The 20,913-nt window shown below is 41.4% G+C and overlaps 1 protein-coding gene across 1 annotated transcript in view; it reads right to left on the bottom strand.

The window, feature by feature from the left end:
- Window positions 1-20,913, bottom strand: part of sfswap (splicing factor SWAP) — a gene marked incomplete at its 3' end in the record, with an annotated part of 295,870 nt that overhangs the window by 125,181 nt on the left and 149,776 nt on the right. Inside the window, exons 11-12 of the mRNA XM_084324950.1 lie at window positions 11,403-11,490; window positions 1,745-1,854 (exon numbers count right to left, since the gene is read on the bottom strand). Of these exons, the coding sequence (XP_084181076.1) occupies window positions 1,745-1,854; window positions 11,403-11,490 (198 nt within the window). The remainder of the gene's footprint in view (window positions 1-1,744; window positions 1,855-11,402; window positions 11,491-20,913) is intronic.

Here is a 20,913-nt window from a genome sequence, read left to right as displayed (position 1 = left end):
AAAAAGAATATTCCAATTATCTGATCGCGAGTCCCAGTATTGGTGTCGATCATGTCGCCAACATAATCCGCCACACATCATGCACCGGGAGCCATTCACGTTTCTCAATCCGACCATTATAACCGCCCTCCTTGCCCGACCAATAGAAATCCGACCGGAGACTTCTGATCGACCCACAGGCCAAGATATAATGTTCAAAGGGTGTTCGATACTGCCACCTGGGTGGATGCGGCCGGTATTGCACTTTTGCATTCTCAGGACGATTCCCCATGTTAACCCAGATGTCCGTGTGCCTGTAATGAATGGAAATATCGAATAAAATAAATGATGAAAACCCGACTATACTCGGGTTTGGCGCCCAAGTGTCGGCGAGTTAACCTGACTATCATCGGGTCTAGCGTCCAAAGTGTTAAAGGACAGCTGTGATGCAGGAAAACATTTTCTTGATGCTGAGCTATTCAAATGCCAAACATGTCTTACCTACACTAGATTGGTTTTACTGACTTTAATGTACTTGAAGTGTGCACTATGCAGCTGAATTACTTAGCAAATACAAATATCAGATCGGGAATCAATATTGAATTACTCAGATCAGAATCGGGGGCAAAAACATCGGGACATCCCTACCAATTACAATATAGATCATAGGTAAAATAAAAAGCTTTTGGTAAGTATTTAAAAATGTTGCCCAAATAGAATATTGGAAGCTAATAGGACAGCGCATAGCCTAAAACAGTATATATATATATATATATATATCGATATATATATATATATATATATATTAGGGGTGCACGATATTGATTTTTTGACCCCGATATCGATAACTTTCTGCTCCTCAAGGTCAACACCGATTAACCGATATATATATATTTATTGTATTATAATTATTTTTTTAATGTATATTCCTGTAGTTTTGACCTAACCAGATTTATCATGACATGAGCGTTACTACTATGAACAAAACAAAGCCAAGAGAACAGTTTTGACTCTTCAAATAAAGTGACTATTTATTTTTCCAAATAAATATACCGTAATTTGAGTCAATCACAAAATTCACAATCCATCAATGTCATTAACAATGCGTTTCCCTGAACAATGAGTGAACTAAAAACCAACAGGTATTGTGCTTCGTCAGTAGGGATGGGTACCGTTCACATTTGAACCAATACGGTACCGGTACCTATGAATCGATACCAGTACCCAACGATACCTTTTTTCGGTACTTTAGTCTCTAAAAATGTAATCTACCTACCTCAGTTGTGAAAAAAAAAATCAAAACTTCAAATAACCACATTTTCAACCGTTTTCGGCTTGCCATTGCCCCGACTGCTTTGTCGTTGACATGAAATGAAAAAAGTTTAAATTTTTATTTTTTTTTATTATCGGAGCCATCAACACTTTTATCGGGATGACGTCATAATTGCTGATATCGGCCCGATAATTATCGACCCGATAATTATCGACCCGATAATTATCGTGCATCCCTATATATATATATATATATATATATATATATATATATATATATATTTTACTACAAGTAGATTAGGCCATACAGAAACCTACAAAAGTATTGGATCTCTAAAAATAATATTTTGGTCCCCATTTTAGAGTTTTATTATTTGAGTTTCCTTCAGTTTGAAAACTTATTTGGGTTACCTACGTTTGTAAAATGGTTTGAGTTCCCTAAGCTTGGAAAGATATTTGGGTTCCGGGAGCTTAAAGTTGAAGAAACATTCACCTTCTCTGGGTCTTCGTCCGAGTCGTCGTCGAGTTTCACTCTGTTCCGCTCCAAAGGAAGCATGTCGTTCTCCTTAGCCTTGATGGCAAAACAGATAGGAGCAAAGGAGGCTGGGGTCGGAAGAGAGAAGGAGGGGGGGGGGGGGGGGGGGAGGGGGAGAGCGAGAGAGGGAGAGAGATCGAGAGCGAGAGCAAGAGCGAGAGAGAGAGAGGGAGAGAGGGTGAGAGGGAGAGAGGGAGAGAGGGAGAGAGGGAGAGAGGGGGAGAGAGAGAGAGAGAGAGAGAGAGAGAGAGAGAGAGAGAGAGAGAGAGAGAGAGAGAGAGATAAGGGTGAGGGTCGAGTGGGAGGACAAATTGAAAGTTAAGCTAATTGAGTAAACCAGCTATTGGAAAACTGAAATTGAACAACAAATTGAAATGCTACAAAAAAGTACTAGAAAAGAGAAATTGCTCAACTACCTCAACAAAATGAATACATTTTAAAATACATTTTGAAAAATGCCAGAAGGCAAAGCCTTTGCCAACATCATGAATCAGTGACTTTAGTGTGTTTGTAGTTAGTCACCGTCAGTGAGTCACTATCTGCTCTCCTCCTGTACTAAATACAATTTGCTTTATTTAGTACTTAGAATAATACATTGGAATAACCCATTTGAATAGTACATTTGAATAACCTGTTAGAATAGTACAACCGCTACATTGAGTAAAAAGTACAAAAGTATCTGATATTGAATATACTCAAGTGTACTCAGTCATCGTTATGTTTAAGTGGCTAGTGGTCTAGTCATGCTCTGGTTAAACGTTCCACTGAACTTGAAGTGGCGTCTAAGTCAAGGGTGTTTGTTCCAAATTTACCCAATGCTGAACAATGTGAAATATCAATACTTTTAAACATTTTGTTGTAAAGTTTGGATTGGGAGGAAATGCAGCCTGATGACATCACCACAGGCAGTGCTGCCAGATGGGAAGAGTTAAATTATTGTCCCAGAGGCTTAAAATTATCGTTTCTTGGGGGGAAATGGCAAAATCATACAAATACGATAATTATCGTACATCTGGCAACACTGGTGGGCAGGTATCTCTGGCCTTGACACTAAAGGCTGGAGTTACACACGGTGTTTTCGTTTAGTTTTCAAGCTGAGTTTCGCTTTCCCGGTCGCGTGAATATTAAAGGCAACCAACTTGTGTTCAGGTTTTCGTTCAGCGTTTCTCTGATTGGCCACACGGCCAATCAATCAATCCACTAGCACACGCCCTCGCGCAAAGAGAGACGCGGCAAAAGCGCTGGTCGAACCAGCGGTGTTCTGTTGTGTGACTGTACTCTAGTCTACAGCGGTGTTCTGTTGTGTGACTGTACTAAACACTTCCACCACATGACCGACATTTGACATACAGTACACCTCCTATCTATGTTGGGATTATGTTTGGTCATGACAAAACAATAAAAATCGCTACTGTTAGTAAGCTGCCACCACCCACTTCAATGACAGAGCTCTCATATTTGCGAATGCATAAACTATATCTTAAATTATGGCGATGTGTCTAATATGGCTGTCGCGAAGTCATTGATAAGCGACAGCCATATTAGACACATAGCCACAATTTAAGATATAGTTTATGCATTCGCAAAATATGAGAGCTCTGTCATTGAAGGGCTTCGTTCTACAACGGAGCACGGTCGCTGCTGCTGGAGCTGGACCGAGTAGAGCCGGCGGCGGTGCACGGAAGCCGGGGACTAACCACCGCATCGCCCCGCTGACGTTAAAAACGCGAAATAACGTTACTGATGTACAATGACACCCAGAGTTTCTAGTTACAGTAGTGACGCGTGAATCGAGATAGTCCTAACACTAGTCTGTAACAGTGTTTATTATTAAGAGTCAGATAGTCCCAACAGTGTTTATAGTCCTAACACAGTGTTTATTAGTAAGAGTCAGATAGTCAGTGTTTATTATTTCATAACTGTATGGGCTTTGTTTATACATGTACAGTGACGAGTGAATCTAACTTTGGTTGTTAAAAACGCGAAACATAATAATCAGTCAGCAGGCTCCACTGCTACCGCAGCCCAACACAAGTGCGTTGGAACAGCAGCCCAACACTACACAAGTTGGTTGCCCGCGCTGCCGCGCTGACGCACTTGCTCTTTGGATTTCATTTGGGACGTGGGACGGCTGCACTTGCCTGCGCGTGGGGGCGGGGGGGGGCGCGGCCAATCAGAGAAAAGCCGAACACAAGTTGGTTGCCTTTAATATTCACGCTTCCCGGTCGCAACGTAGTGGCAGCCGAGTTAGACATTCGTTTTGCAATCTGAGCACTTTTGTTTTGCCTCCTGAGCACAGTGATGTAGTACAATGCCAAAGCAGTAAGTGGCAGTAAGTGGCGAACATGAAGGCAATTTTCAACCAATCAGAACTTGAATGTGCCAATACACTTCCTGCAAAGAAATGTCAACAAGCCGCCATCTTTAAATGCCTCCGTGTGCTATTTAGCCACTGTAGCACTTATTTTTCAGCAATTAAAGTGCAATAAACAAAACGGATACATTCACTGTGTGTTCTGCCTCATTTGTTGATGAAACAAAACTAACATCAACACAATTGACCACCAAGAGCGGAGTTTAGTCTCATCAGCGCCGATTTTGTTAGCTTACATGCTAACGTGAATGGAATATGCCAGTATAACAGTATAGCATTGTGGCTAGCAGCTAACGTTAGCTCACGTTAGTTAGCCAGCCAGCACAAACTCATGATATCAGGAGCTATCAGTAGCTAGATACCATTAGACAACGCCTCATGTATTAAACAAAGGTGAGTAGATGACTGGGCCATTTTGTTTAATGCTTGTTAAGATTGAAAGAGGAGCTCTGGACTAACAGGGTCTGATAGCTAACGTTAGCTCACGTTAGCCAGCTGTTAATGCTAGCAGAATGAATGGATGTAAACTTTATTTAACATATTGCAGAATGGGTACAATACGGCTCAATACAAACAATTGTTAAGGGAATGCAGACTGTTGTAGCTTGGACTGGGGTCCTTATAACAATAACTTGACAACACATGGTAGCTGCAGCTATTTGGGACAGCTCTGTTGTCACCGGACGTTGGTGAGGGCACGCAGATGTCGGTATCTACTGCGCATGGGCGTTGAGCAACAACGGCTCTGCGCAGATTACACGACACATTGTCGGCGAGTTTTGGCGTTTTTCCAAAACGGAAAAACAATTTCAGCGTCGTAAGTAGGGCAACACGTTTTCCTGCCAAAACGGCATTTCTATTTAACAGGGACAGCAAACGTATTCATTCAGCAACAAAACAAAAACAAAAACACCTAGTCTAACCATGGCCTAAAAACCACCTATTTATTTTCACAGTGAAACAACCCTGTACCTCTACTCTGTCATGAGCTCGCCTGATCTCCCATCAGTCGTCACTGCTCTATTCACATGTAGATCTATTATGTAGATCAGGCCTGAATCATAGCATGTAGACTGTCATTTGAATTGAGCCCTTTGAGCCTGACACAAATGCAAATCACTGCCTGAGCAGCAGACTTGTTTCAGTGGGCCTCTACGGATGTCAGGCTTCCACTTTGAAAATGTATAATTTGCATCAATTCACCACAGGTTTTGCAAGTAAAAGCTATTTATTTTATGCAACTGTAGGGCTGAGATACATGCAGTGGAGTAAGTGTTATAAGTCGAGTAAAATAATTAATTGTATTCTTGTGAGGTGTTTGTCATACAATATGGTGCAATGCCACAGCCCATTAAGCCATGATGGTAATTTAATGATCATGACCGGCTATTTGATTACGAATGTCTGTGATCAAATACTATGAGTAAAGGCCCTGAAATGGAAATGCTTAACCATGTTGAAGTACAAGTACCACGAAGATGTACTCAAGTACAGTAGTAAGTGTACCATACTGGACTGTACAGAATACTTTTTTTTAAGATCAAATCGTGTTTTTAGAAAGAAAATGTGTTTATTTGACCACCAGAATGTACCACCAGTAATACACACTCTGGGGGGGGGGGGGGGGGGAGGGGAGTAGGCCGTTTATGTTTCATATATTCTCTTTTCATGACCTGTACTACACTCTTTGATATTATGTATTGCACTCTGTCTCGATTCTATCAACTGACTAAACTAAATAGCTTCTGAGGAGGGAGGCAGGAGGGATTGAGAGAGAGAGAAACAGAGAGAGAGAATGTCTGAATGGAAAAATAAAAAAAATACTGGAAAAGAGAAAGAGATATTAGATACAGGCTACAATGGAGAGAGCCTGTACAGAAATGAAAGAGATACAGATAGACAGAGAGAGGGAGATAGGGTGCAGGGAGAGAGAGAAGTATACAGGCTACAATGGAGAGCTTGATGAGGGAGAAAATTAGATGGATGGACAGAGATGGAATGGAATGCAGTGTGAGTGTGAGTGAGAGAGAGAGAGAGAGAGAGAGAGAGAGAGAATGATACAGGCTACAACAGAGAGCTTGATGAAGGAGACATTTTGAGAAATAGATGGATATAGAGCGATGAAATATGAGGAGGTGGGGATGAGTCTATGCTTTTACCAACGCGTTCGTGTTTCCGGGTTCCCGTTTTGCGCTCCGATTGGCCAGGTCATGTGACATGTGCGCCAATCGTGGGACGGCAAGTTCTGCGCCTATTTCCGGGTCGAACAGCCTGCAAACTACCTAACGCCTAGTTTATCACTGGTTAAGCTTAGGCGACTCTTTCGCAGTTGGTTAAAACTTTCACTGCCCAAGCTTAATTCCTTTTTACCTCCTTGAATGCCCAGCACCACTTCAATGTTAACGTTAATATCGCCTAATCTATGTTTTAAATTATGGCTGTGTCTAATCTGCCCGTCGCTTATCAAAGACTCATTTTCCAGTCAACATTGTCGTAGCAGATTGTTTTTTTATCGCTTCATTTTCGTTTTCTAGCATTTTGAAAATCACTTGTTTTCATGGGAAAATTAAGACATTCCATGATAATCGCCCTTTACTGGAATATTCTAGAACGTTGTCATTTTTCGGTCTATTTATTAATCGTTTTCAAATAAACGCTAGATTATCGATAGTATATGTGTACGCATGCATGCTCTGGCCGCAAGCTGAAAATCGATTCTCCTATTTCCTGACACAGTGAAACAGCCATATCACATAAAAGCTTATATCTCCGTGAAAACGAGTCTGATTATCCTAAGACTGGTAACATAGATTCCTTACCCAAGATCAGATGGTATCCAAATGGATTATTCCAATTCCTGATCGCCATTCGAAAAAAATCGATCCTTTTATTGATTCACCGTGTATACTGTAAAAACACATAATCCCCGCTGCTCTGAGGCTCACTAGTGGAGCTGATCGACCCCGGCTGCGTGAGTGAGAAGTAAAATGTGGAGTCAGGGATTTTTTTTCTCATTCATTTTCATTGAGTTCAATCCAAAAGGGTGAATTACCATCTGGGAGACGATAGGGGGCGCTTTTTTCACATCCGAGCGCCTGGAGTGGCTGGATTTCCAACGGTAGACTCGTTGATGAAATATGATTTCAGATCGCTAATAAAAAAAAAACGAGAAAATACGAGAATTCTCGTGAGTGGGCATTTAACCCACGGGGGGTAAACCCGAGAAAACTCGGTTGGGCAAACAAAGTATTAAGGTTAAGTTTGGAATCAGGGCAGGCGTTCTATCGCCATGCTCTAAGACAAACTCTAACCTTAACCAACTTCGAAAGAGCGCCTAAGCTTAAACAGTGTAGAAACTTGCGGTCCCACGATTGGGCGTACATGTCACATGACCTGGCCAATCAGAGACGTGGAAACACGAACGCGTTGGTAAAAGCAATCAAGCGGTGGGGATAGAGGGAGAGAGGACAGAGAGAGGAGGGGCAGTACTGATTAAAGTTGTGAATTCTTGATGATGATGAAATGGGGGGGGGGGGGTCGATGTGTCAGAAGGTCTTCTTACCAGAAGCTAGGAGGTTAACTGGCTGTCACTCCTACTAGACGCTACGTTGTATGTGTGTATGTATGTCTGTGTGCACGTGTATCTGTGTAGATGTGCAATTGTGCATGTGCAATTGTGCATGTGCGAGTGTGTGTGTGTGTGTGTGTGCGTGTGTGTGTGTGTGTGTGTTGGAGCTTGTATGCGTGTGTATGTGTGGCTGTGACCACAGGTGCATGTTACATAGAGCAGAGACAGCGTAAATAAATTGGAAATGCAACAGAACTAAGCTGGTTAGAATAGCAACATGCAACTTGACATTTATGATTGTCATTTATCATTGATTGTTGAGCCCCCATGTCAGAAAAATACAAAAACTGTATAAAATCAAATTAACTATAGGCCTACACTTAAATAAAATAATGTATTTGAGATTATCTTAAACTAATTTAATCTATTGAACTGTAGTTGCATTCAACAGGTCGTTATTGCAAAAAAGAATTTGTTATCAATAACCAACCTGTATAAATAAAGGTTCAAAGTAAAAACATAACTGACACATAAGTAACATCTAGGAAAGCAATTCACCTACCGAAATTCCGAGGCTTCTACCTCCCCTTTCAGAAGACCAGCGCTCGCGCACACACACACACGCACACACACAGAAAGGGCTCCTTTTTTTTGCTACGTTAATTGAACTAGTAAAGAGAGGGAGGGAGAGAAGCTGCCTCCCCCGAGCGCCGCTAGCCCCCACCCTTTCTAGCTCAGCTCAGCTGTTTTATCTCTCCGTCTCTGTCATGAGCATGGCTATTAGCTAGTTTAACAGTAGTTTACCACGTAATTGAATGACTAGGATGCAAAGCATTGGGGTTTTCACTGCACATAGAAACAGCGGGAGCATATGCGACCAACACGGTCGCAATTTCGAGCTCTTTAGGTTTTCCTAGTCAAGCAATCAAATAGTCTGCTATGGCTACATGCGTGGCGCTAACATTATTGTTTTAAAATGTGCACCTGTCGGAAAAACATGGCATCAATAAGAGGAAGCGATAGTCACGGAGGCATGCGATTCCAGGAATCTGACAATTATGAACCATCCCTTTCCTGCATCAAACTTCTTTCAACCATGGATCAAAAAGGCACATGCACGCACACACACTTTGTGGGGATTGTCCACTTTGCACCTACCACTCACTTCTATTACAGGTTATTTAACTGCCCGGGAGGTAAAGGTTGTTCTTTTTTCTTATTTTTTTGTTACTGTGGCCTAATTCTCCAACAACTGGACAACTGTGATTGGCCAGTTCTCACGTCTTATATAGACTACTTGTGAAAGCCATCGCCATGAAGAAAACCACCACCAGGATTTGGAGAGTCCAAAGAGAGAGAGAGAGAGGGAGAGAGAGAGAGAGAAAGAGTTCATTTTCGTTCAGCAAATAGCTTTGCAATAAACGTATCCCAACAGTGTGTTCCCTGGGTAATTGTTTTGTAGCAGTGGTGGAGGGGGAGTCGTCAGGGACATTCTGGATCAAAGTACCAACATCTGGGCTCCTATTTTCTCCGCCATTTCGCCAATGGGGGCAGTTGTTTATAAACCTTTTTGCGTTGTGACCAGCCGAGAGCGCGGCTACACTGATATAAGACAGACATAATTACTGTCCCTCGTTTTATTCTGTTCTTGGTGTGGTGGTAATGTTCTTGAGGTGGTGGTAATGTTCTTGATGTGGTGGTAATGTTCTTGGTGTGGTGGTAATGTTCTTGAGGTGGTGGTAATGTTCTTGATGTGGTGGTAATGTTCTTGATGTGGTGGTAATGTTCTTGATGTGGTGGTAATGTTCTTGGTGTGGTGGTAATGTTCTTGATGTGGTGGTAATGTTCTTGATGTGGTGGTAATGTTCTTGATGTGGTGGTAATGTTCTTGATGTGGTGGTAATGTTCTTGGTGTGGTGGTAATGTTCTTGATGTGGTGGTAATGTTCTTGATGTGGTGGTAATGTCCTTGATGTGGTGGTAATGTTCTTGATCTGGTGGTAATGTCCTTGATGTGGTGGCAATGTTCTTGATGTGGTGGTAATGTCCTTGATGTGGTGGTAATGTTCTTGATGTGGTGGTAATGTTCTTGATGTGGTGGTAATGTTCTTGATGTGGTGGTAATGTTCTTGATGTGGTGGTAATGTTCCTGATGGTGTGGTAATGTTTGTGATGTACTGTAGTGGTAATGTTCGTGATGTGGTGGTAATGTTCGTGATGTGGTGGTAATGTCCTTGATGTGGTGGTAATGTTCCTGATGTTGTGGTAATGTTTGTGATGTACTGTAGTGGTAATGTTCTTGATGTGGTGGTAATGTTTGTGATGTGGTGGTAATGTTTGTGATGTGGTGGTAATGTTTGTGATGTGGTGGTAATGTTCCTGATGTTGTGGTAATGTTCTTGATGTGGTGGTAATGTTCCTGATGTGGTGGTAATGTCCTTGATGTGGTGGTAATGTTCTTGATCTGGTGGCAATGTCCTTGATGTGGTGGCAATGTTCTTGATGTGGTGGTAATGTTCTTGATGTGGTGGTAATGTTCTTGATGTGGTGGTAATGTTCTTGATGTGGTGGTAATGTTCTTGATGTGGTGGTAATGTTCCTGATGGTGTGGTAATGTTTGTGATGTACTGTAGTGGTAATGTTCGTGATGTGGTGGTAATGTTCGTGATGTGGTGGTAATGTCCTTGATGTGGTGGTAATGTTCCTGATGTTGTGGTAATGTTTGTGATGTACTGTAGTGGTAATGTTCTTGATGTGGTGGTAATGTTTGTGATGTGGTGGTAATGTTTGTGATGTGGTGGTAATGTTTGTGATGGTAATGTTCCTGATGTTGTGGTAATGTTCTTGATGTGGTGGTAATGTTCCTGATGTTGTGGTAATGTTCGTGATGTGGTGGTAATGTTCTTGGTGTGGTGGTAATGTTCTTGATGTGGTGGTAATGTTCTTGATGTGGTGGTAATGTTCTTGGTGTGGTGGTAATGTTCTTGATGTGGTGGTAATGTTCTTGATGTGGTGGTAATGTCCTTGATGTGGTGGTAATGTCCTTGAGGTGGTGGTAATGTTCGTGATGTGGTGGTAATGTCCTTGATGTGGTGGTAATGTTCCTGATGTTGTGGTAATGTTCTTGAGGTGGTGGTAATGTTCTTGATGTGGTGGTAATGTCATTGATGTGGTGGTAATGTCCTTGATGTGGTGGTAATGTTCCTGATGTTGTGGTAATGTTCGTGATGTGGTGGTAATGTTTGTGATGTACTGTAGTGGTAATGTTCGTGATGTGGTGGTAATGTTCGTGATGTGGTGGTAATGTTTGTGATGTACTGTAGTGGTAATGTTTGTGATGTGGTGGTAATGTTCCTGATGTTGTGGTAATGTTCGTGCTGTGGTGGTAATGTTTGTGATGTGGTGGTAATGTTTGTGCTGTGGTGGTAATGTTCCTGATGTTGTGGTAATGTTCGTGCTGTGGTGGTAATGTTCCTGATGTTGTGGTAATGTTTGTGATGTGGTGGTAATGTTCGTGATGTAGTGGTAATGTTCGTGCTGTGGTGGTAATGTTTGTGATGTGGTGGTAATGTTCGTGCTGTGGTGGTAATGTTTGTGATGTGGTGGTAATGTTCTTGATGTGGTGGTAATGTTCTTGCTCAATGAATGGAGAGGAAACAGAGATTCTAGACTCACCTTTCATTTTGGTGTCCTTAGCTGGTTCATCTGACTGATCTGTCCCCACTTCATCCAACGAACCCTGGGACTCAACCACTGAAACAGTCTGCAGAGAGAGATAGACAGAGAGAAAGTTGAGTAAAATGTCCCAAAACAAAAGTGCCTTGGTTTCTGCAGAACAGTCCATCAGTCAGCCAGTCAGTCAAGGCAGCCAGCCAGACCTATTTAGTGCACACCATTAGTAAACAGTCACAAATATGTGATGTAATCTATAAAATGACATCAAAGGGCATCCTTAACAAGCTTGACACGACCACCACTCAGCAATCCGCTTTGCAATTACAAATTAAGATCCAGTGATTTCATTATGCTTAACATCCCAAAAGTCTGCACTTGTCGTAGAACTCTGGGAGAGGTGTTTAGGCTAGCTGGTCTGTATTGTTATCAGGGACACGTGAGGCCATTATCATGGCCACATGATCGATATGTAAACGATCATATTGTCATATTGTCCTATCGCCCAAGCCTAGTTTAGCAGCTTGTATTCTGTGTGTAATACATCTGTGGGATCTTCTAAGATCTTATCTTAAGGCCATTCTGTTTAGACAGTTACTTGGATTTGCCAATTATCTGGATTTAGCATGAACCATGGCTGGGCGATATGGCCAAAAATGATATGGCAATAACGATATCGATAACAATATCATATCACTCGATATAGATAATTATCGATATTGTTATAAGTATATATATAAATAATAAAAAAAAAACAGATAGATGTATGTTTATTTTGCAGCAATTCTTTGTCGTTGCCGCCATATTTAGTGTTACATCCCCTCACACTCCAGTTCTCAGCCCTGCAGCTGGTTTGAAAGCTAAAGTAAACCGGCTTCTCTGCTGGCTGTTCTGGCTCTGCTACTGTAGTTTATTTTCTATCTTTTGGCGCTTTTTTGGTGGACAAACCACCGCACATGTGCACGTGACTCGTGACTGGAGACTAGCTCTGCTAGCACACAGCCTACTGTGTACAGACGGTTTCAAACTGTATTTTAAATTAGAAAGCAAACAAAATAAATGGACAAGAGAAAAATAAATCTCAATTTGGTCAGTATTGTCAGTTGGACAAGCAAAGCTATTACTTTAAGTTGCAGGCAAGAAAGACAAGTCTGTCCACTGTCTCTGGTTTTAGAACTGCCCTGTTGCAGGGCACAAAAAAAATATATATATCGTTATATCGCCCAGCCCTAAGTTAGACTGTACCAGATGATGATGATACAGTCCTGGACAACACTCTGGATGGTAGAAAAGTAAAACAGGCTGAGGATGCTGCTGCTGACAGACACAGCACAGAGAACACCATTGCTACCCTCTCCCACCTCATCCTCAAACACCTGGACATCCCAAAAATATATATATTTGACCTTCACTTTCTCTGAAATGGAATATTAGCATTATATCCACATAGAAACAATGGGGCACAGCTAGCTGGAAGATTGGAGCTAGCAGTAGCTGTGCCCCATGTGAACAATAACGGAATGCAAACAATTCTAACATTCCATTTCAGTAAATGGAGGGATATAGAAAAGAGGACTCCTGCACACCCGTCTCCCTACTTGCAATTACTTTGACTTAACTTCTAATTTAGAGCTATCCAATTGGATTGAATAAGAAACTTCACGGTGAAACATTTTAGGAAACTGAAGGACAAATGTAGACACTTTTTCTCCAGTGATCTGATACACGCCTGGTGGAGAATCCCAACACATAGTGTTTTCCATTGTGGGTCGATTTGTCCTCTGCCAGTCATATCCTCCCTTTCAAACAGTTGGTTAAAGGGATGGAGGAAAGGTGGTATAGAAAAAGAGGAGGAACGAGGGAGAAAGATACAGCACAGAGAAAAAGCAAAGAAAGGAGTTCATGCAAGAGGTCATCCAAGCTAGATATGAGTACAGCAGCAAGAAAAATAAGTTTGGGCTGTTTTCTAATGGAGGTTCTTCAATATGTTACACTTTTATTGAGGTGGTGTGTTGTTGAGGGGGCTTGGCCAGGCTGAATGGGAGACCATTAACTGCCAGCGGAGGAATCCGTTTGCATTGGGATAAGCCAGCATAACGGCAGCGCCACACACGGCCGGCCCAGATGAGATTTAAGGCTCTCGGTCACCGCAACCACCGGCCTGCGCTAATGGAATGATGGGAATAGGGGTGGAACGGTATGCATTCGAACAGTACACCGTTTGGCACGACCTCCCCGGTTTGGGGCGTGTGTGTATTGTTCGGTTCACGGGATGAGCAAAAAAAAATATCTTCATTTGGCACGGAGCCGGGAGAGGTGACACGCCGCATGCTCAGCTGGCAGCATGTGCTAGTCAGTTTGTGGAAATGGCAAGCGCAATATAATATAAATCAATCTTCATTACGACTTTAAAAACATAGCCATTAAAATTACATAGGCCTACACACATCATAAGAGAGGGAAGCATTCATCCCAATAAATTCACCAATGTTGGGAGGGCCACCCACCACAGCAAAATGATTGCCACTGTGTCTAGTGAAAATGTGAAATGAAATTGATAAATAAAATAAAATAAATAAAAATGCAAACAAATAAATTGCACAAAAACAGAAACTGGGGCCCCACAAAAACCTCCCTAAATAACAACAGGACTCATATGTGGAACAATCAATATTTATATTCTGTGATTCACCATAGTTACTTTCAATATGATTTTCCATCACAAACATAAGGACAAATCTAAACGCAAGGATCACTTTAAAAGCAATGCTTCGTGGTAGGGCTGTCTTAAATACTTCGAAGCTTCGTTCGATGGGCATGGGATTCAAATATGAAAATAAAATTTGATTATTAAAAAAAATAGATTATTATTTTTTTCCATATGCATTAAACATTTTAATTGTAGCGTGTATGGACGAAATGCCAATGGATTAAGTATAATATGCATCGCAGCCTATTACTGGCCTTCCAGGAATTACCCTAAACCGCTCTAAATCCATACTTATATTCATTCATAAACCGGGAATGTATGGATGGAAAAAATATTCCTTTTTCACATCTTGAACGATAGATACTCGATGCCAAATGGGCCATAGTATTGCATGTATAGCTATAATATTTAAATAGTTATAGCCCTGCAAACAAGGTGAGCGATTCCATAGGTTTAATGCATTGGCAGCACAGTCATATCCCGTTCCCAACGTGGCGGTCAATGAGTTAAAGAGTTAAGTCTAAACTTCACAACACACAATCTAAAACCCTAAAACTTTTTTTTATGTTGAATGATCATGTATACATTTATTATGTACCGGTATTATACTTTTTAATGTTTAAATATCAACATTATCTGGCAATCGTCAATAAATAGTATCAAACTCCTCTGACGTATCTGGTCTTTCCAAAGACCAGATATGGGACGTGCGCGCACCCACACACAGAAAGGGAGAATAGCTTAAATGATTTTAGAATATTTCAGCTAATGAAGTTAAATGTTTAGCATCATCAACTATCCAGTTCGTTTTTATAGTAGGGGTGGAAATCACCAGTTTCATCACAATACGATACGATATCGATTCTTTGGACAACAATACGATATTTGTCGATATCAAAAAGTCTGCCACGATACGATATGATTCTATTCTATTCTATTCGATTCAGGTGCCTGCGATCGATATGAGACGATATTATATGCCCATTTAACACAATCAGTAACATTTAGATCAACTCAAAAAAGGCAACGGAAATATCATTTGACATTTCTATTTTTGAGCTCTTCCAGACATTTACCGTACTTTTCGGACTATAAGCCGCGGCTTTTCCCCCCATTTTTCGACCCTGCGGCTTATATAACGGTGCGGCTTATATGTGAATCGACGTGACCAAACCCCAAAATGTTAAAATCTAAATATTGCTTTTTTGACTGCATTGAAATGTTATTTATCTGTTCCCTTATTTGCTAAACTTAATATAACTTGTAAATGAGTTAATTCTTGTTATTTGTCCAACAGTATTGTGTCCCAATGCTAATTACATATGGTAATTAAACATTAAAACACCTGCGGCTTATAGTCCAGTGCGGCTTATATATGTACACATCATTCAATTTAGCTGCTGCGGCTTATAGTCCGGTGCGGCTTATAGTGCGAAAAGTACGGTAAATGAAAAACAATCTATTGTGCCACGTTTTGATATATTGAGCTTTAACAAGTTAATTTGTTTGGAACTCACAACCTAAAACCCCTTCCTCTCCCAAACCGTTTCTATAATCGTTTTATGTTGCATGATGATCATGAATACATTTATTATGTATTGTATTTCTTATGTTTAAATATCAACATTAGCTGTCCATCCTCAGTAAATTTACTATAAATATAATATACTCTTGACTAGGGATGCACCGATATGAAAATTTGCCACCGATACCGATTGTTCAACTAACACAATCGGCCGATACCGATACAGATATTTGTGGCAAAAAAAAATATATATATATATTATAATTTCTTTATTTTTTTTTATATATAACTTTTCTTTTATGAAACTACTGTATATTTGTATGTCTCTAAATGTTTTGATGAATTGAAAATGGAGGACCCTTATGTAAAAAAGCTGAAAGTATTTTTCTGGTCTTCATCCTCCAGCCCACTGAGCTGTAGTGTATTGTACCCATTCTGCAATCTGTTAATAAAGTTTTCAATCAATCAATCAATCAATCAAACAAATGTATAGAAAAGCTTTTATTATAACCATATAACAAATTTTTTTATTATTGTTTATGAAAATGTTTTAGCCCTATGCTTGACTATTATTTTAGGCATGGCAACAAATAAAATAATAATAATAAAATGAATAAATAAAATATTAAATAAATAAATAGGCTACACGTCTTTCTTTTTGTGTTACAAATTGTGCTCACCAATATGAACATAGGCCTCTTTATTACTTAAAAAAAGGAAACATCAAGAAATATGTTTATGGTATTAATTCCACCATGCCATGTGTGTTTTTATTTTATAATGCTCATGAGTCATGATTATTGCTGAAATCTGAGTCATACAATACTCACTGACTTTCATAACCTAACAGACTAACTTGTCTTGCTCAAGACTTGTTTATGAGTTTTAACACAATGGCACCCGACCACGGAGATGTCCGTGTTTCGAATCCAACGGTTGAGGACCAACCATGGACATGTCCGTGGCAAGGTTGTTTTGGCTTTTATTCCATTGTAATAACCTACTAGATGTCACCGAGCAGCACTGCAGAAGTACCCTACTCTTTGAATTCGAAGTGCATTACCGGCCAGATCCTCTTAGGGGCGCTATCTCGATAATGCAGAAGTTGTCTTGTTCTTTCTGGATCTCCAATGTAGTTTTCTGCTAACATGAAGCGATGCCTATAGCCTGTAGCTTGGAATACGTTTTGGGACGCGGATTTCAGTGTGCAGTAAGGAATATATCATCAGCCAATGGACATATCGATCTACCAGATGGCGATCGATAACTGGGAAATCCTTTGGGGGATCCAACAGGCCCACGGTAAGATCTTTTTCACGTAAATTACATGCTGATCAGGGCTTGTTATGATAGCCATTCATGATCAGCGAATGTGGCTACTGAGGCTAACGCGGTTATTGGTAATCAATAATCAGAAACAACGTCCACCTCAGGGTTCCCACGCTTGCCTTGAGATTTTTTTACATACTACCTCCTGATTTTCCAGGTACCATATTAAGTGATGATCTATAGGCCCCTGAAGTTTTCCGCCCCCATCCGCGCCCCCCTCCCCTCACACACAACCCCCTAGGACACCTGACTACTTACTTGATTTAAAAGATGTGCCAGTCAAGACTACATTGTAAATGCTTAGAGATTATGTCTTATTGATAATATCAATGCATGAAATAATGCAACAAGCTGTAGATGAACAACAATTTATTGAACTGGAACACATGAGCACTGGGATTGATATACATTCTCTCTTTTACTCCTCTCCTATCTCATCCTGTCATCTTCTCTCCACACCTCCCTTCGTGTCCGCTCCTGTCTTCTCTTCCTACTCTTCTCAACTCCTCTCGTAATCGAAATTAATTGTTGTGAGGTTGCATCGTTCCACCCCTACTACTCTTACTCTGTAAAAGCTTTTGTAAATCAAACTGGTTATCGTTATGAGAGCTAACGTTGGTAGCTACTGTACCTGGCGCTGGCTATCGTTATGAGCTAACGTTGGTAGCTTCTGTACCCGGCGCTGGCTAACTGGCTATCGTTATGAGAGCTAACGTTGGTAGCTACTGTACCTGGCGCTGGCTAACTGGCTCGTTATGAGAGCTAACGTTGGCTAGCTACTGTACCTGGCGCTGGCTAACTGGCTCGTTATGAGAGCTAACGTTGGCTAGCTACTGTACCTGGCGCTGGCTAACTGGCTCGTTATGAGAGCTAACGTTGGCTAGCTACTGTACCTGGCGCTGGCTAACTGGCTCGTTATGAGAGCTAACGTTGGCTAGCTACTGTACCTGGCGCTGGCTAACTGGCTCGTTATGAGAGCTAACGTTGGCTAGCTACTGTACCTGGCGCTGGCTAACTGGCTCGTTATGAGAGCTAATATTGGTAGCTACTGTACCTGGTGCTGGCTAACTGGCTCGTTATGAGAGCTAACGTTGGCTAGCTACTGTACCTGGCGCTGGCTGACTGGCTCGTTATGAGAGCTAACGTTGGCTAGCTACTGTACCTGGCGCTGGCTAACTGGCTCGTTATGAGAGCTAACGTTGGCTAGCTACTGTACCTGGTGGTGGCTAACTGGCTCGTTATGAGAGCTAACATTGGCTAGCTACTGTACCTGGCGCTGGCTAACTGGCTCGTTATGAGAGCTAACGTTGGCTAGCTAGTTAGCAAGATTGCACTGCTTACTAACTAACGTTGATAAACCCAGGTTTACCACACAGTTAAAACACAGCTACTTACATTTGAGGATAAACTTGCATAAGAAGTTTCACTCAAGTTTCACTGTAGATGCCAAGGCTCCCTTGGCTCACCAAGTTGCCTGCATCAAATTCCAACATCCAATATAGGATGCCAAGAGCATGCTCTACAACATGGGATCATCCATTTCTATCAACAGTAAAAGCTGTTCACATGTAAAGGGTTTTTATAAACTCATGTTAATTCTGTGCTCAATAGTTACATTTTATTACACATCATCCAATAAAAATGTCCAGGACAACTGTTTCTATTTCCATGTAATTGGTCACTTTTGCTCAGTTTCCATGCCTTTCCATACCTGGAAAATAAAAAAATGAATCCCATGTTTTCAATGTTTTCCAGGTACCGTGGGAACCCTGGTTCTCTCTATAGGGAGGTGTAGTCTGACGTCACTGGTTGTTCCACCCGTATAGGGATTTATCATTGGGAAAATGGATTATCGGCTATTGTAACAATTATGCCGCATGGAAATTGAGAAGGTTTCCATTTTTGCACAAAATGAGTTCCCGTATATCACTAACATTATTGTTTAAGCATTTTTGGTTGAAATCAAATTTGGCGATTTTTTTTATAATGAACTAGTTCAGCGCCAGAGGTCGCTGTGGGCGTATGGCCGTGTGTGCCAGCGCTGTAATGAATGGGGATACATGCTGGTGTTTGCAGTGCTAAAACTATATTAAATATTGGGCGGCTACGTGGCGTAGTAGGCAAGGCGCTTGCCACGAAATGCTGGAGACGCTGGGCTCGTCAGTTCGAGACTAGCGCTCCACATTTGCTTTCAGTTTAGCTGGTCGTCCGTACTAATACACATTGGCCGTATTAGGGGGTGGGAAACTGATGGGTGGGGATCGGGCGTTGTGGACAGCGACTCCTACAGGTCGGTTGGTGCGCCTGCGCAGTAGAATCAGGAAGTGTCGGGGGCAGCGTGAGCCTCCCACGCGCTACTCCTCGCCACTGAGAGATCGAGCTGCGCAGGTGAAAAGATGCGACTGCTGTTACCTCAAGTACCGGAGGGGACTTGTGCTATGTATGACTTAGTCCACATTGCAGCCGGCTTGTGGGAGGCAAGAAACAGCGTCCGTGACAGGGGAGGGTTGAATTGGATGATACGAAATTGGGATGGGAGAAAATATAGAAAATGGGAGAAAAAGTGGATAAAAAAAAAAACGATATTAAATATTATAGCTATGGATCTAATAATAGTCGATTGTCATCGAGTTTCTTCCGGTCAAGATGCAAAAAAACAGATAATTCTTTCATCCATACATTCCCGTTTTATACTATGGTGAATATTAGTATAGTTTTAGAGTAATTCTGTGTAATCCCAGGAAACGCCGCTAAACAGCGTTTAGTGCATGTCACTATAATGACATTGATCCTCGCTTGGATCAACAATCAATCTGAAATCAACGCTATATTATCGGTATTATGTTTCATCATGCATGTATGAAAGGGTGGGGGTTTCTATGATTTGATCATCACCAACGGCATACGTTGTGGAGTAACGTTACAGGACACAAACGGATCACAATGAAGGCATGCTCGGATCAACGCAAGATTGATAGCATATAGCCCTTACCTTGACTAGGATGTACTGCAAAAAGGATATTCCAATTATCTGATCGCCATTCCAAGTATTGATGTCGATCGTGATGCCAAGATAATCCACCAAAGCACATGAACCGGCGGTGCTCGAGTCTCCCCAATCCATTTGTTATAAACGTTACTTATGCCCGAGAAGGAAAACCCGGACCGGACTTCTTAGATCACACACAGCCCAAGCCAGAGGGTTTCCAAGGATGTGCAATACTGGCCGCAAGGTGTTAGGCGGCGGTATTGGACGTTTGCGATCTCAGACATTCCCAATGATAACATCAGGCTGGATGGATGGATTATGAATGGAAATATCGAATAAAAGAAATAACAATGAAAACCCGACTTTTCTCGGGTTTGGCTCCCAACGTTTGGCGAGTTAACCCGACTTATGTTGGGTCTGGCGTCCAATGTGTTAATTGCGAATATTTTCATGTTGAGCTATAGATTGTGGATGAATAAGCACAGAAAGGTACACCATGCAAATGTTAATGCTTTATTTGTTTTAAACGAGACGATTTAGAAATGGGCAATGGGGAAATACATTGCGTTGGACAGAGGGTGGAACACGAAAAACGGCAATGACGTAACCACTACACCTCCCTATATGGCTCCGATCAGGGTTAGCTTAGCTTAGTTAGCTTACGCTAACGTAACGTTAAGTTCGGTCTTTAACACGACATGGGCATAAAGGAATGGCGAGGATGCAAAGCATGTTAGGTGCATTTGACCTGTTGTGGAAAAAAGCAGCAGGCACTTATTTCGCAAAATAGGCACTCTGGAGCTATGCTGTGTAACGTCTACACACGCGGAGCTACTGTTGTTGTTGCGGATATGCTCCAGGGGATTTTCAAAATAAGAGTATCGCAATATGAACCGATCTTTTTACGTTGCATCGATCCTATTTGATCATTGATAATAGATCTATATATATCAATCTGGAT

The sequence above is a fragment of the Notolepis coatsorum genome (assembly GCF_963971535.1).
Source record: "Notolepis coatsorum genome assembly, chromosome: 11".
NCBI lineage: Eukaryota > Metazoa > Chordata > Actinopteri > Aulopiformes > Paralepididae > Notolepis > Notolepis coatsorum.
This window is presented reverse-complemented; position numbering and strand designations above follow the sequence as displayed.